This window comes from Cavia porcellus, unplaced genomic scaffold (genome assembly GCF_034190915.1).
Source record: "Cavia porcellus strain 051 isolate PalLab524CR breed Dunkin Hartley unplaced genomic scaffold, mCavPor4.1 scaffold_1, whole genome shotgun sequence".
Lineage (NCBI taxonomy): Eukaryota > Metazoa > Chordata > Mammalia > Rodentia > Caviidae > Cavia > Cavia porcellus.
Window position 1 is genome coordinate 74,599,395 of NW_026947484.1, and position 17,637 is coordinate 74,617,031.

The following is a 17,637-nucleotide window of genomic DNA, read 5'->3' on the forward strand; positions in this document are numbered from 1 at the left end:
TACAACTTACAGCATTCTAGGACTGTTTCTTCAACTGGAACCTCAGAACCTTTCCAGACTCTTCCTGCAAGACAGTTCCAAAGGCTCCAGAATCACATGGCCAGGTAGAGTCACAAGCAATGACCCCACTCCTGGTACCAAATTCTGTCTTCAGTCAGTCACCTCAGCCACATCCAGAACTATGCTGGCCCAATTTCTTACTCAAGTTAATACAATCAGTTAACTATCATAACCAGTTCAAATATTTATTCCCAGACATACAATTCATTATCTTACATTATAGAAGGTTTTATTACAGTTAGATTGATGAATACTCATAAACTCAGGCTTACTGCACAGGATGAAAAATTTTCTCAGGCCCATTCTGCCAACTTCAGTCTTTTCACAATATTACCACTGAAGTTTTTGGTTAAACAAGTATGCTAGTATCTTAATTTTTTTAACCAAGGCCATTCTGTTCACATGAACTTCAATTTTTTTGTTAGTTATCCAAGAATTCATTCATGTCAGTGTATGATTATGACAGACATCACTGTACTAATTCCTTCAGTATTTCTGAATGCCAACTATGTGTTTGGCCCAGTGGTCAGCCTGAAGCTGAGTAGACAAGTCCCTGCACTCTAAAAAATCGTGTGAAATAGAAATAAGCAAAATACAAAGTTAAGGGAGTTTAGTTATGGACTTGAGGGGAGAACGTGGGAACATTTCAGAGGGGCAGAATATTTTTCAAAATACTGTAATTAAAAAATTGGTTACAATTCTGTGTTGAGCCTCTTTGTAAAATCCACAGAATTCTCAAGTTTTTAACACTTTAATTTTGCTTAATAAAAACAATGGTTGATAAGTACCATGGACAAAAAAGCCTTTCATATGAAAATGGCATCAGACAAGATGAGGTCTAACTACATGAGAAGTATAAAGCTGGCTTCCTGTTGGGGGAATTGGGGTTGGGGGCCAAGAGTTATGTGGCCTTTTAACAAATTGGCCACAAGGCAAGACACCAGAAAGTCACAGGCTACATGAACAGTATCTCCTTTATCACTAAGAATTGAATCATATATGTCGCAACATATATGAAGAGTACTTATTTTCATGGGATCTTGGTTCTAATTCTAGCAGACCATTTTAGCAACTGGAGGTTTAAATGCCAAAGAAAAGTAGTAACAATCATATACACACACATATATAAACTTATTGATTGAGTCATGATGCTATAATACTAGCACATGTTGATTCTGGTAGTGCTCAGAATAAGTTGACCCAAAATATAGCATCTTGTGATACCAGCTGTTTTAAGCAATTAGAGAAAAATTGCAGTATCAAGAAGGACTCTCTGTCCTTGTTTTTTGAATCAGATCATCAAGAATTGTCTGATTTTCCCCTAACAAAGGGCATAAGACCCTCCTGTGTGAACTGTCTAACCTGTACCCAGAGGAAATGAGCCTCCTTCATGTCTCTGATGGTAAAGAAGCTGAGCAAATAGGCTTATTTGTTTCCTCCTAGTCTGTCCCATACCTTGACATCCACCCCTATTTCTCTACAACTATCCACTTCATCAAACTCAGTGCTAAAATGACACAGGATTAACTTTTCCTTTGGGTCTTTATTTCCTTATGAAGACTCCATGTCAGAAAAAACTCATTAAATAAATTGATATACTTTTCTCCCATCAATACCGTCCTTTGCCATTTTGATTTTCAGATTCATCTAACAATCCTAATACTGTCAAGGATGATCTTTCCTCTCTTACAGCTCTAGGTGCTATTAACTGACTCTACATCTATAAATTCTGCACTGCAGCCCCTTCTCTAGGAAATTTAATTCTAGCTCCTCCAGGAGGTAACTGTTGCCTTCGGCAACTTGTAAAAAGAGACAGAGACAGAGCTCTTCCCACTCTATCCTCTCACAATAAGATGACACAGCCAATCACCAAAGATAGAGCACATGCCAGAATTTAAAATATGCTAGAAAAGAGGAATAAGTTCTAATGCTACTTCTATAGCACAGTAGACTAAATATAATCATAATCATTTACTATTATAAATCTGCCAGAAATTTGATCTGGGAATTTTTAACCTTCAAAACTGAGAAAACGTAGTTTTGTTTTTTTAAGTTACTCAAGTCTACGGCATGTTGTTATGGGAGCCCCAGATGACTAATATAACAACCTGCTTAAACTTCTGTGGGCAGCTGTTTGCTGATCAGAAAAATGGAAGATAAGTGAAGAAAAGTATCAAGCTATCTTTCAAGTCAAATTATAAAGAAAACAAAACTTAAGACCAAAATGGATAGCTTTTACAAAATGACTGTCTCATTCCACTTCTGTTACCTTACTTATACAACCAACTTCTGCCATCCTGCATAGCCAGGTTCTAGAATCTTGCTTGCTTATGCAGCCTGACTGGAACACCCTATGCTTATCCATGCCCTCTCCAACCTCTGTAACTCAGCCTATGCATTCCTGCTTAAAACTTTTATATAAAACAGCCCCAACAAAGCCTCAGGGTTCAGACTTTTAGAGTATGCATCTCCTCCTAACTGGCTGGCATAAAAAAGTTTGGTTTCCTGAGTATTGCCTGGTTTCTTTGCCTCCAGTAAATCTAAAACTGTTTGGACACTAACATTGGATGACTGGATTTCCCACCAAATCCATAAAGTTCTGCCAAAATGTCATTGTTTGCATCTCTGCTATGCCATATACTCAAAGGAATTTATCTGGAATATTATAAAACATCACCCTGAATAAATACAATGCAACAATATGCCAAGAAAACTAAAAATCTATAAATAGTATGTTACTTTTTATTCCTCACTCAGACAAGATATCTGATGCCCAAAAGTGGAGAAGGAAACGTTTATTTCTTATAGTTCTTGGAGGCTTCAGTCCATACTCAGTTGGCTCCCAGTGGCAGGGTGGCATGGTGGGGCACCATTCATGGCAGGCCGCAAATAGCAAACACAAACTGGCAAGAGAAACAGCCTTCTTCCCACTGTCACATCATATCTTGGCCCCACCCCTAAGCAAGTGTAGCACTCACACCACCAATCCAAGTGCTAGATAACAAACCAATCACAAATGCTAGATTTGATTGAGTCTGTAATTGCATGAGGCTTGGGGGCCACAGGCATAAACCATAACAAACAGATATCTCAAAATATCTCTTCCTCTCCCCTCATGACTTCTCCCTTTCCCTCTCTATTCATTTTCTCTCTCTCTCTCTCTCTCCCCTACCTTTTCTCTCATATTGAAACATCATATGGTATAACATAAATAAGTACAATCACTATGTGTCAGATATTTTTTAAAGGAAAATTTTTCTTTATATAGAACTTAAATTGCCTCACTTTTTAAAATTGGCCATATGCCAAGCAATCGTGGGGTTGACTGCTAAGTAACAATTTTAGAAAACACCAGAGTAGTTTATGAAAATCAAAATATAAATACTGTCCTAGCACAACATTCTGTGTTTAAAGGAATCTACGTTCAGTGCATTTATTAGTACAGGAAATATTAGCATCCATTATTCTTGCATTAGAGAATCTGACTCTTATTTTACTTTAAGTGGGGGACAATTGGACCACTGGTCAATGAGTAGAGTTTTTGTTTCACATCTGAATTAGCATAAATGCCACTCTCATCATGCCAAGTGTTTATGCCAAATCTTCTGGAACCATCTAGATCTGTGAACTGAGAACGGCACTTTCTGTGGACTATTGAGTAATCATCTTGACAGGCATGATCCTATAGGGAGAAAGAGGAGAAATAAAATCTGGTGACTAAACTATGTAAAAGGATGCATTTTCCAAACTATGTTCATAATATTTCCATCCAAGGCAACTTTTTGGAATTAATTTAGTCTTTCAGAAAATACCTCAATGAAAAAAGTGACTATTGCATTTATAAGTACTCCAACCCCTGGAAGAAGACTCCAGCTCAGGGCTGTTTTATTTATGAAGCTAAAAAGATAAATTGTATACATGTAAGTTTTTTTCTAAATGCAAAGTACACAGCATAAAAAGCAATTTAAATTTTATGATCATCTAAATAAGACCAAAACACAATTACCATTTAAGTACCATTCAACATCCTTTTTTGGTTGTTAGTATAAATTAGAATTATCCCACTATATTGGGTTACATCTTTAATAATTGGTATCAAGTCATATTTCCTACAATGGAAAATGTCAAGCTCTATTATTCATTCTTATGAGACATTTACCTCAACCAAACCCAGTATAGTTTAAGATGTTTATATTTAAGCCATTTCATGAAAGCTTCATTATAATAAAAAAAGACATTATTCCTGATCATTTCCCAAAGAAATTGTTGATACTTTCAGATTATACTAGAGGTGATGGCAGGCATGCAAAATAAAGGCTTCTAACTGAATGTCTAATTTCTGCTTAAATTTGTTCTACTTTTAAAGCACTATGACAATATTGAAATTAAATTACCAAAGCTATAAAATAAGGACACCAAAGTAGTTATAATCTTAGTTTTTTTGAAAATTTTAATCACATGTTCAACCACAATGGTGCTCATTTACCTATTGAGTGACTATTATGTGTTGGTTACAGTATTTTAGGGCTTATGTGCTTTAATCCATAACTGGATTCTGAGATACTAAATTTTATTCCCATTTTTCACATACAGAAAAACATTCACTTAAAATCTCAGAAGGAGAAAATTTAAGGAAAACCAGTAGTAGGTGAATAAAGGAGAGTGACAAATTAAGAGTTGCTTGGCCATGAGAGTCATTTTTCTGCCAGAAAATTATCATAATTAAGACCTAAAAAGAAATGTGAACAATATAAATCACAAGGCTAAATAATATTCATGCCACTACTTTATATAGTTTGTACTTTTCTTTTGGGTATTTCTTTGGTCTCTTTGGTTGGTTGGGTGATTGGCTGGTTGATTGGTCAGTCAGACAGAGGTACTTTCAATGAAATTTAAGGCTGGGATTGTAGTTTAGTACTCTAGCGCTTGCTTAGCAGGTCCAAGACCCTCAGATTTAATCCTCAGCTCTGCCAAAAATAAAAATGAGACTTCAGTATGCTGACCCAACTGTCTCCTCAGAGAAAGGCATCATCTTCCCATTCCTGTTCCTACTAGGGGTCAAACTAAACAGTTTCTAATGTAAGTTCAGTCGTGTCCCATTGGCATCTCCTTGGGAGAGGGGAAGATACAATTTTATGACCTGAGTGACAAGATGCAGTGTTTTAGGAAAACAGTTCTGGTTTCAGAAGTACTGAACACTAGAGGTAGAAAGGACTGGATCAAAAACTATAATTAGAATCAGGCTCAGTAATTCACATCATCACCTGACAGAGGAATGAAAAACTGTGGTCTATACCTACAATGAATAATTATTTGACCCCAGGAGAAATAAAATAGCAATAATGTGCTGTCATGTAGATGAATCTTGGAAACAGTTTTCTAGGTGAAAGAAATTAAAACCAAAAGATCACATGATTTGCATATGGAAAACCTAGAGCAAATGAATCCACAGAGACAAAAAAGCAAAACAGTACTCGCCAGGAAATAGAAACTTGGAGGAGGAATAGGATTGTTAATGGGCAGGGAGTTTATAATTTTGGTGCAGCGAAATTAATTAAGATGATGTTTGTAAAACCCTAGAATATGTTTAAAAACCAATTAGTAGTACACTTTAAAAGGGGTGGATTTTATGATAGAATGACTTATGTCACAATAAGTTTTGTTATTTTAAAATATCTTGAGGAGGCAATTCTACAGTTAGGAAAACTAGTTAGGAGACCGCTGCCTGTTGACACACATTACATTGAGTGCTTCCCATTATTGGAGATGTATCAGTAAACCAGTTCTAGAACCAAAACAAACAAAAAAGGTCGTATGGGGGCCAGGGATTTAGCTCAGCGGCATAAGTGCCTGCCTGGCAAGTGCTAGGTCATGAGTTTGATCCCCAGTACCCCCCCCCCCAAAGCTAGTATGTAACAATTGCCGGTTTCTGTGGCATAAATATTCCCTCGTTAGCTGACTCAGAGTGAAATCTATGAACACTGAGTTAGGAAAACGTGAGGTCAATCAGCTGGTGAAAAGTGTTCAGAGCTGGCCTCCCCTTGAATCCACTTTCCCCCTTCCCGTTTCCCAGCATATAGTTGCAGGATCAACCCCAGTACCAGGCCTAGGGGCAGAATCTAGTCAGCCTACGAGACCATTGGCATAGTCTCTGAAACAGTGAAGGGGTCCGGATTAGCCATGGGATTTGACTTTGTTTAAACAGATTAGAGCCCAAGATTTTATTCAATAGTTTATATAAAAGAATTTTTCCCACAATTAGCTATAAATGAGGGAGCAGCCAGCCCAGGTTGTTTTGGCAGCCCTCTTACAACTGCTATAGCAAGAAATCAATAGCTTAAAAGGCTACAGAGAATCAGTAAGAAAAATGATGTAATGCCATATTAATTCTTTGCAGACATTGGACATTTGGAAGAATGTGAGCCAATAAATTGCTTTTATTGTCTGATTCAATTGGAGCTGGGTTTGGTGCATCTTTCTAAATAAACTAACACACACCAGCATAAGATGCAATATGAAAATACTGAGGAGCTGCAAATCCGAGCAAGGAAATAAGTGAAAACCAAGGCAGCTGGGGATATATAGAAAGTAAGAGTACAGGCAAACAATAAATTTGTGATGAAGCAGATGACTAGAAATCAGAAGGAAGCAAATGTGGAATAGGTAAATAAATAAATAAATAAAGTAGAACAAACCAGTTGGACTCTGGAGAATATAATTTATCAGAAGAAAGCAGAGCAGGCATGCTTTTCAGAACTGAATACAAAAAGCATGAAACAGAATATTTAAAAAGTACATCAAGAATAATGTTAAAGGACCACACATAATATTAACCACAGCTCAGCCTCAAAGCAAAGCTGGGATACTGGGAGTTCAGGACAAGCAAGTAATTTGATGGCTCACCAAGAAAGGAAGGGAATTTTGAAAATTAATATGTTTTCGTTTTTTCAGTGTATGAAACAACTCACTTGCCCAAGAGGAATACTAACATTTGTTTCAGGGAAAATGTCAATGAAAGAGCACAATAATGGTAGCTTCTAACATGCAAAATAGGATTTTTTTTTAGCAAGACAATAGCCTTACAATTTAACTGACAAGCTTGAAGACTTTAGAATATCAGTGATCAAATGTCAGATCATGGAATTTTATAAATGTATAGAGAAAATTCCTTGGCTCTGAAGGCTTAGGGAAGAATTACAGACAGAAGATTGGGAAGAGTCTACATGGGAAATTGAAGAAAGGAAAACAGGCCAAAATATTTTCCAGTTTGTCCACTACTTCTTTACTGATGCAAAGTCTCTTCATCCTGGACAGAGAGAGGTATATTAGGTAAATGAGAAAGATTTAGGGAGTTTCCTATCCTCGTTCCTGTTAAGGACTCTTGAAATTCACCACCTCTCAAACTTCCCATTCACTTGCCAGGAATAGTCAGGCAAAAGGAGCCTCTAAGATTCACTGGTAACGAGCCGTGTTCAGTACCCAGAAGTTCTGCAAGTCTGTAGAAAGGGGCACTGCTAGGGACTCCAGAGCTAAACACTGGAACTGGGGCTGACGGAGTCATAGCGTCTAGAGTAGGGGAGTGGAAAAGAACCTGAGCCATCCCAAACATGCCTGAGGCCTCCAACCAAGTCCAGGGAGAAAGGGAAAAAGATTGCCAATTACCGCATTCACATATGTTAGTCATTAATGACAGGAAGGAGAAGAACACCAGGAAGACCACAGTGTCACCCTCCATACTAGAACAGGCTGAGAACACCGTATGTAAAACTCTACTCTTCCTCCTCTAGCACAGAGATGCCAAGCCACAATCTATTTATATTAGATGTCATCACAGGAAAGAGAGGTCATTACTACTACTGTGTAACAAACCACCTACAGATAGTGTAAAATAATCACCATCTCACTGTGTCTGCAGATTCTTTGAGTCAGGATTTTGGGCAGGGCACAGTAAAGACAGCTCGTCTGTGCTCCACAATGTCCAGGGTCTTACTAGGAAGACTTGAAAGCTGGGGGTTGTCTAAAGGGCTAGAGGCTGAAAGCATTTCTCATTCCAACCAGAAGTTATGTGGCTGTCTGTCTGCATCTCAGCGGGGCTGTTGGGTGAAACAAGTACACAGCTCTTCTCTGTGCGTCCCTTTGGGCTTCCTCTCAACACGGTAACTCAGTTCTAAAGATGAGTACCCACAAAATAAGCAAAGACTAAAGTACATTATGTTTTGTCTCCGCTAATCTCAAAGGTCACATGGCTTCACCTGTACATCGGAAAATAATTTCAAAGGACCATAAGATACAAAACCACAGATACAGATCACCCAGGTTCTAAGGTTCTGCTTCTCAGTGGGAAGAATTTCAGAATCACATTGTAAGCAAGGTGGAATAGGAACACTAATTGCAATCATTTTTGAAAAATACTCTTCTTTCTTTCTTTCTTTCTTTCTTTCTTTCTTTCTTTCTATTTTCAGAGAAAAAAGTAGAATATGTTAGAGCCCCCAAGATCACCCCTAGGTCTGATTATTTTCTAGGTTGTAAATACACAATTGTATATTATATCAAAAGGATACAAAGCAATATTGGCAAAAGAAATGGCCTGAAGTCCAGAGGAAACCAGGTGCAAAACCACAAACTTTCTGTCCCAGGGAAGTCACACGGGACTATACATCTCCCCTTGCGAAGAGCAGTGACTTATGCTTTACAAAAGAAGCTCATTAGAGACTCAGTGTCCACGGTTTTTATTGGAACTGCTCACAGAGGCATCCTCTGCCCAGCATGAACCAAAATTTCAGACTCCCAGAAGGAAAACAGGTATTTGGGATATCCCATATCAATTTCCACAAAAAAATGTGGGCCCAGTGATGCATTCTTACCAGGGTATTCTTAGCCTAAAAGCCAAGTTTCCAGATAATCCCGGGGTCAACCTTGTGATGAGGCTTTTGATCTAAGCTTTTTGTAGCATACAGGGAATGGAAAGTGATCGCCAAGAAAGCAAGAATATTTTCAAGAGACATTAAACACTTATAAGAACTATTAAAATTATGCAATCAAAGGAAGCTTTGACTAGAAGAGTTAGTGTTTTCTCACAGGTGGTAGGCTTTGGAGGAAGGTCACTCACTTATCAGCTGAATGCACTTTCTTTGCATACTTAAAGTGAACCAAGTTGTTAAGTATTCACTGTCTTAACACAATAGTTAAATCTTTGCTTAACATTTCTCTAATGGCAGTGAAAAAAGTGTTTAGAAATTGTGTATAAAACACTGTGAATTGCCACGCACTGTTGGATGACCTACTATTTAATGCTACTCAGATCCTAATTTCTGGCTAAATTTGCTTAAAAAAGGACAAGCATTTGCAAGCTTTTTCTGAGCCCTGCAAGCTCTATTCCATCTATTGAGAGTGACTGGAAGAACATGTCTGACGTGTGGACTAGATGGACATTGGGCACAAAGACTTATGCAGCATCGAGGTGGAAGAGAAATTTTGTAGAAAGAACACAGACTCTTACATGGCTCACTGAGAACAAATAAGCAAAGATGATTCACAGATTCAAATCTGGATAGCTGGGAGAGTTATAACACCACTAAAAAGGATAAGAAAGATGTAGGGGTGGGGTGGACGTCTTCTAAGGGGGAAACGATGAGTCACATTTTAGATTTTTAAAGCTGATATGGCATCAGTACAAAATGTTAACTTGGACAGTGATGCTATGGGACAGATGGCCTGGAGAGAAGTCAGTGCCCCATGCACAGCAGTGATCACTGGCAGGGAGAAAATAGCTATAAAGAACATTCCCAGGACCAGGGATGACATTTGCAATGAACTGTGGATTACATAATTGTACTCTTATCAGTTTTTTCTGAGGTTGAAAATTGTGCCATAACTGCATAGCCTAAGGATTACACATTTATCTATTTAGGGTGACAGGGCATGGTTCAATCAGCCCACTCTCATACAGTAAATAACTGGAGACTGTTGAAAGATTATCTGGCATCTCCTTGTAGTGTTCTCCAAACTTTCCAGCTAAGTTTAGAATCACACAACAATAAAGAGCTCTGTTCCCAAAATAACGGTTGGTGTACTCACTGGAGTAGATGAATTGTCTCAGGCTGTGTAAAATGGGAGGAGCAGGGTTCTGGGGACCAAATTTGGGAACAGCCATGGTGGCATATGCAGAGAAGCCATAAGGATAGAGGAGAGGTAGAAAGATAGTGTTGCAAAGTCACAGGTCCTGAAGAGGTAGGGAGATTGAAGAGTACAGTGACAGGAGCACTAACTGCCAGAGAAGCTGATGGAGAACAAGACCAGAAAAAACACAACACTGTGCATCAATCTCCAGTCTTCCAGTGTGCACTTTCAGGAAAGGGTTGAGATAATTCAATAAAACATTCCAATGAATGAGGTGAGAAAGAAAGTGAAGCCCTGCAGAAATAGGAACCACTGGAGAAGCACACCTTCCCATGAGCCAGGGTCCACCATGGGGATCGGGAAGAGACTCAGCAAGAAGATGAACCATGCCTTTCTGTGAGCCAGCTGATGTGCAGGCTGGGAAAGCAGAAGACCATATCCCCTACCCCATGAGCAACTGGCTTACTCAGAGGACTCAGGTGAGATGATAGCAACTGAGCTGCAAGGAACAGCTTGATGCTTGTACTGTTTGGTTGACTCTGCAGCCTGGACCTGGTGGTCTGGGCACCTACTTGGAGGATGGCAGTGCGCATTGTGGCAACTGTGGAGGATTTCCTTCTGTCTTGTTCTTGAAATCCAATGTTTTGTTCCATTTTACTGTTTTGTTTTATTCCTGTATCTGATAACCTGAGCGACTATTTTTGAAGATAACAATATATGTGCAGTATAGCAACCATTGTTAAATTTCTATCATCTTGTTCTCAAAACCTATATGGCTATCATTTTTTGTAGTTGTGGTTGTTGTTTTGTTTTTGTTGTTGTTTTTAAGGTTTGTCTGTTTCTTGATTTTTCTGTTTTCTTCTTTTTTCTCTTTAAAGTTAATAAAAGAAAAAGAAATAGCAACCACTGAAGTCACAGCAAAAGAATCAGCTCAGGGGAAAGCAAGGCTTAAAAAAGCTTGTTTGGAAACCTTACTTTTTCCCCTCCTTTACCAGTTCATGATAAGACAGAATGTTACAGACGGCCCTGCAAGTGAGGCGATTTCCCAGTCAACCATCCCCATTATGAAGAGCAAATAGAACATGGTTTTATCACTTACGTCAGTAAAATGTATCAGCAACTCTCTAGGTAATGGACTCTGAGATGCCTACACCACCTCTAAGTGCCTCATTGCCCTATAAGTACTACTTTTTTTTTCTTTATTTTTTTTATTTTAAAGAGGGTAAGACCAAGGAAAATAAAACAGAATAAAACCAATCAAAACAAACCAGTGTAAATGACACAGGACTTCAAAACAATACAAAATCAGACTTCCGGAGAACATGGTGGATAGATAGCAGCAGCTTCGGAGGCTCTCTGAGAAACCGCACTTAAAATCCAGGAATGGTGCCAGGCAAGAAATCTAAGCAAGGGGAGATATATTTTGCTGACACAGGAATGAACTAAACTAAGAGAAACCAACTGGAAATGCAATCCCGGTGATATAATAGGAACAGATAAGGTCTCAGCACAGAAGCTGGACCCCGCACCACTGGAAGCTGCGATTTGAATTTCCTGCAGCCGCTGCTGCATCCCAATCGGCACAGCAAGGAGAGACGCGCAAAAGCTCTGAGAGTGAGAAGCAGTGAATGGAGTTGAGAGTGGGACTGGCTGGGAGCCATGCATCAACCTGTGGTGAGTGAGCGGATCGGGGACCCTCCCATTAGAGTAGGAGGCTTCAGCAAGGACATATTGGGACCGGGCAGACTAGCCGGAATAGGTTGATGCAGTGACTTCAGTCACATATTCCCCTCTCAAGCAAGATTGGTGGGCAGTGCCTGGCCTGCGTGACACCGCTGACTAAGACCCAGTATGGTAGCCCAAACCAGATTCCAGCACCTGGAAGTGCACCCTAGCAGTGAAGCCGGTGGGTAGGCTGACCTGGAGGGGTGGGCCCAGCATAGGCTGCCCAGGTCTCTGTCTCCCTAGTACACTGCAGTGGGCAGGAACACCTAGCCGGCACAATTCAAACAAACTGTAACTGACAAAGAAAGAAACTGGGTCTCCTATATTCGCTTGTATAGAAGGAACAAAAAATATGGGAAGAGGGAGCAAGAAGAAAGGGTCCTCGGCCCCCAATCCTGAGAAATATGCAATATCAGACGTGGCACCAACAGACATAAAATGCTATCTCCAGAGCCTCATAGACAAGTTCAGGAATGAAGTTATTAACAACCTGAAGCAAGATATAAGTAGAATAGTTAGAGAAATGCTAAACACTGCCCAAGAAAAAATGGATGGTGGAATGGAATAACAGAAAAAAAGGGAAGAATTGTTTGATGGAGAAAATAGAGAAAACAAAGAATACATGAAGCAGGTTCAAAGAGATTACCAGGAAACTAAAAACTCTATCAAAAACTGGCATAACAGCTTGAAAGAAACTAAGGATAGATTATCTGAACTGGAGGGCAGATTTGTAATATGGGAGCATGAAATGAAAAACTTCTTAAAAATAACAAAAAAAAAACCAAACAGCAACAATACAAAGGCTAGAAGATGATAAGAGGATCTATAACTTAAGAATTAAGAACATAAAAAAAGTAGGGACACAAACAAATGGACTACAAAAGCTATTCACAGAAATAATCCAAGAGAATTTCCTTAATTTAGCAAATGGTAAAGATTCTTAAATGTATGAGGCATATAGGACCCCTGCCACCTACAACCCAAACAGAGATACACCCAGGCATATAATAATCAAAATTCCAGAAATCCAATATAAGAACAGAATATTAAAAGCCGTCAGAGACAAGAAACAGATCACTTACAAGGGAACACCCATCAGAATTACACAGACTTCTCGGCACAAACATCAAATCATGAAGAACGTGGGGGGAAATAGTTCAAGCTTTGAAAGATAATAACCTCCAGCCAAGATTGATATATCCTGCACAACTGTCCCTAGAAGTTGATGGAAAAACAAGGTGCTTCTAGGATAAAGAGGAACTAGGGGAATTTGCAACCATCAATTCAACTTTACAAGGAATACTGCAGGATATTCTAAAAAAGGAAAATACCAAGATTCCAGAAATAGTGGCAGAGAGGCCACAATGAATAGAGCAGAAAGCAAAATGAAGAAGACAAACTGACAACAAACGACAGAACAGAGCTCAACAGAAATGAGGCAGAGAAGATCAGATGGTAGGAACAACTATTTTGGAGCAAACAAGACATCATAATAGCTAGTGCTGATTTAGTATCATCTTGTTTTGAAGTCCCATCAAACTTGTATTCTTCTGCCTCCATCAGTCTTAAAAGGTTGTATCTTATTGGATTTTATTATATATGATAATATAAGTAAAAACTTTTATAGACAAGGAGATTATACAGAAACCATTGTTCATTTTATGTTAATTGGTTCTAAATACCCTGTAATAATGTCACTCTCTTGAATGGTTTTATAGTGTCTTGATATGTTTGGTGCTACAGTATACGAAGTTATACTCAAAGATTTCAAGGTAAGAGACACTACGGTAACTATTTCTATGTCAGGATATCTTGTGGTGAAACACTATTCTGCTTAAATGGTTATGCTTTGGCCTGCACTGTTCTATTGTTATGCCCTCTTTTATCTCAATCCCCTTTTTTTTTAAATTATTTACTTTTTTCTTTTTATCTTATTAAGGGAAAAATAAATAAAAAAATAGCAGGATACATTATAGTAACCTACTTTGATTTCCTATTAACTTGATTTGAAATCCTGTATTGCCCTCACCATCTTGTTTTGACTGATTTTCCCCTATTCTGCTTTGCTTGATAGTACCAAATTCAAAAGTATAGGCAAAACTGTGAAGACAATAAGATTCATTATGATGCCCATTACAGTTGACTATTATCTTCTTTTAAAGTCCTGTAATGTCTCCAATGCTTTGGTTTTATTCTTTACTGTTTAGTTCAACTTTATTGTAACTGGCAATTCTTGTTAAAATAGCAAGAGGCAGTATGGTAACCATTGTTGATCACCTTGTATTTTGTTTTTACATTATCTATTATGTCCATCCTTTTGATTTGACTGACTCTGTTCTGATGTGTTGCATTTGGCTTTACTCTCTTCAAAAAAAGTAATAAGAACTGTGGGAGTAATAAAATCCAAAATGTGTAATTGTCATTGTACAAAATAAAAGAAAAGAAAGTGCTCTAAAGGTTATAACTGCATATATGTTTAAGAGTATAAGATAGATAACCATATTACTGAGGTTTTTTTGATCATTGAACAAAACTGTTTGCACTCTCACTGTTTGAAAGTCCACTTTATATGTTTCAATTTTGTAACTTGAACAACTATTTCTAAGATGAGAATATGTAATCTATTAACTAGTGATTTCTTACTGTTTATTTTTTAAATTTTGTATTACTTGTACCCTTTTTCTGTTTTTTCTTTTTCTCAAGTTAAAAAAAATACAAAATCAATAATAGTTACCATAATGTGTTTTAAATAGCTGCAGATACTCTCAGACATAGTGCAAACCAAACAAAACAGAACCAACAAAAACAAGACAATGAATGCCATAAAGGACTTCAAAACCAGAAAATAATAAATCCAAATGGCTGCTGTAACATATCTTGCTCTTTGAAATAGCTGCTCATGCCATCAGATCAAACAAAATCAAACAAAACAAAACAGAACAAACCCCAACCCAACAAGACAATGAAAATGATACAGGACTTCAAAACAAGACAATAGGGAATTAACAATGGCTACCACTCTCGGAAGGAGATCGCCCCCTACATGCCGTACTGTGTACTGTCACCCTCTAAATAGATGACCAAACCACTGGCCCTACATCTGCAAGGTCAGTGAAACATCAAAGCACCCCAAGCATCAAACCGCATTTTACTTCAATAGCCCACATCACAGCCTATGTTTCTCCAGATTGGCTGGTTGCTGGTGGCAGAGAGGGAGATTGGTATTTCTTGTTTGCCAGCACATGCACCACAAGAGGCTTAGGTCTGGCTTTCCCCACTCCAGTGGTGGCCCATGCATGGCACTGGTTCACAGGGAGGGCTTGCTTCTTGGTGAGGCCTTGTCTCTCCCCACCGCAATCCACAAATGGCACAAGTATTACATTTCTATTCTAAGAAAGCACCCTGATTTCCTGCATCTTTCTGGCTTTTTAAAATAAAAGTATACTGCTATTTCTCAGTCAGTTGTATATATCCAGTCCTCATCCAATATTTTCCCAGTCTTCTGGTAGGTTTTTCCTTGCTTTTATGTATTTCTATCTGAGTTTACCATCTTTCATTAGGATCTTTTCATTTTTGATAGCTTTATTTTTCAAGGCCATTTTCAGCTTTCAGTTTGCCTTCTGGAACACCAGTAACGCTGTCTAATTTAATATGATATGCTAATTTATAAGCACAGTCTCAATTCCTTCATCTAGCTCATTCATTTAAAAATGCATAATGAGGTGTTTCCTGGCCAAATCAGTCACTGTAAACTAACCGTGTGCCCACCATTAAAGATAGCCATTAGCCACCTGGCATTGGTACAAGGAAGAACCTCCTTCTCTAGCATGCCTCTAAGTGTCCTCATTTTGTGTATGTCACTTATTTTTTGTTTAAAAGGAATTGGAAGTAGCAAGCTTATTGATGTGAATGTCACATTGGATGAAGTGAAAGCAGATACAAATGTAAGTTGCTGTGATATTTTCTTTCATTATTTTCAGTATACACCATGTACAAAGTGCACTTACTTGCACTTGAATGAGGACCTGCCTTCCCCTAATAAAGTTGTCTTCTAAGTGCACACACAGAGTGGTGCAGTAAGAAAAGAAAAATTCCACTACAACCAAGTCTGCCTTATCTATCCTGAGGACCACTGGGTGACAAATCTATTCACTCACTTTCCTCACAAAACTGCCAGTGATTTTATTTACACTGCAAGCATAAGAATAATTGGCAGATGTATAAATAATGTCGCTAGTAGGGTGCATTTTGTTATATATTTAAGAAACATTTAATACATTTTTTATAATATTCTATCAAGGAAAAGCATTTGTAACAGATAGAAGCATTCAACCACAGGAAACAGTCTTGGAAAATGTAAAAAAAAAAAAAGTTTAGGCAGTGGTACAAATATAAATATCTATATTATAAATTAATCTGGTCAACATATTGAGGTTTTATGACACTGAAAATATGGAAATCTACACAAGTATGTCACAAAACAGGTTGATTTTTAAAGATCGATGGCTATATTTTAGTGACAGCCAGGAACAAAAAATAGGAACAGCCTACTGACACTTTTTTATTTCTAATGCGTGGATGTTCATCAGTCTTTGTTATGGTTTGTGTCTGGATGTCCCCCAAAGCCTCAAGTGGTCATGGGGGGTGGGTTTTTAGCAGATAGCTGAATCTGGAGTTTGTGACTGGTTCATCATCTAGTGCTAAGTTTGGGGGTGTGGATGCTATACCCTGCTCTAGGGTGGGTAGCTTGCATACAATATAAGGGGCAAAAAAGAGGTTTGCTCCCTTCTTTTGCTCTTCTTGATTTTGGTATCTTCCACTGCCATGAATGGTGCCCCTCTGCCATGTCACCTTGTCTTGGAACCAGCTGATATGGACTGAAATCTCTACAAACTGAGTTAAATAAACCTTTCCCTCTTTGACTTTGGGTGTTGAGTATTTTGTTCCAGCAAGGAGAAAAGTAACTAAGACAATTTTATTATTGCAATCATATAAAAACCAACATTTTTCTTATTCTTTTGTCTATATTTTGTGAGCAAATTTGCCTCAACTACTGATTTATATTTACAATAGTATGACCTAAAGGCTTTGTATAAATCTGAGGCCTAGGATTCTCAACTCTTAAAACTACTTTTTCTCTTTACAAAAGTCAAATATGTTCATTGTAGAAATTAAACATATCCAAAAAGAAGAAAATAAAAGTCCCACAATCACAAATTCTCTGACATAGAAATGAGCTTTCTGACCTAGTCCAGAAACAAAAGGTGAATTGTATTTACTTAAGAAGGCAATCTAAGCCAAGTTAAAGTTTCAGAAGAAACTGTCTTTCTGTGGAAAGGATGTATCCTAAAAATATCTAACAATCTAATTTTCCTGCAAATTGAGACTACACAATTTCTGCACTGTTGGTGAAACATGAGGTGAACAGGAAACTAAAATATTTATTTCCTAATTTTCAAGGAGACTTGAATTAAATGTCTGCCAAGGTCTTTAATCAAAAAAATTACATGGTCATAAAATAAATGTTTTTCAATAGAACAAGATCAATGACAGAGTCAAATCAAATAGAATAATTAGAAAGCTTTATAGTAGAGAACACTGTTTTGTTATCATCAGGGTGCTTCAGAGAAGTATAACCAATGGAAAGCAGAAAAAGAAAGACAGGAGGGAAAAGAGATGGGAGAGAGAGATTTTAAGGAATTGGTTGACATGGTTAAATGATTGCAGGGCATG

The 17,637-nt window shown here is 38.0% G+C and overlaps 1 protein-coding gene across 2 annotated transcripts in view; it reads right to left on the bottom strand.

The window, feature by feature from the left end:
• Positions 1 to 3,173: 3,173 nt before the first annotated feature.
• Cfap95 (cilia and flagella associated protein 95) overlaps positions 3,174 to 17,637 on the bottom strand; it is a 90,045-nt gene continuing 75,581 nt past the window's right edge. For both annotated transcript variants that reach the window (XM_003472278.4, XM_023566056.2), the window contains one exon: positions 3,174 to 3,742. In XM_003472278.4, coding sequence (XP_003472326.1) covers positions 3,554 to 3,742 — 189 coding nt within the window. In that variant the 3' untranslated portion in view covers positions 3,174 to 3,553. The remainder of the gene's footprint in view (positions 3,743 to 17,637) is intronic.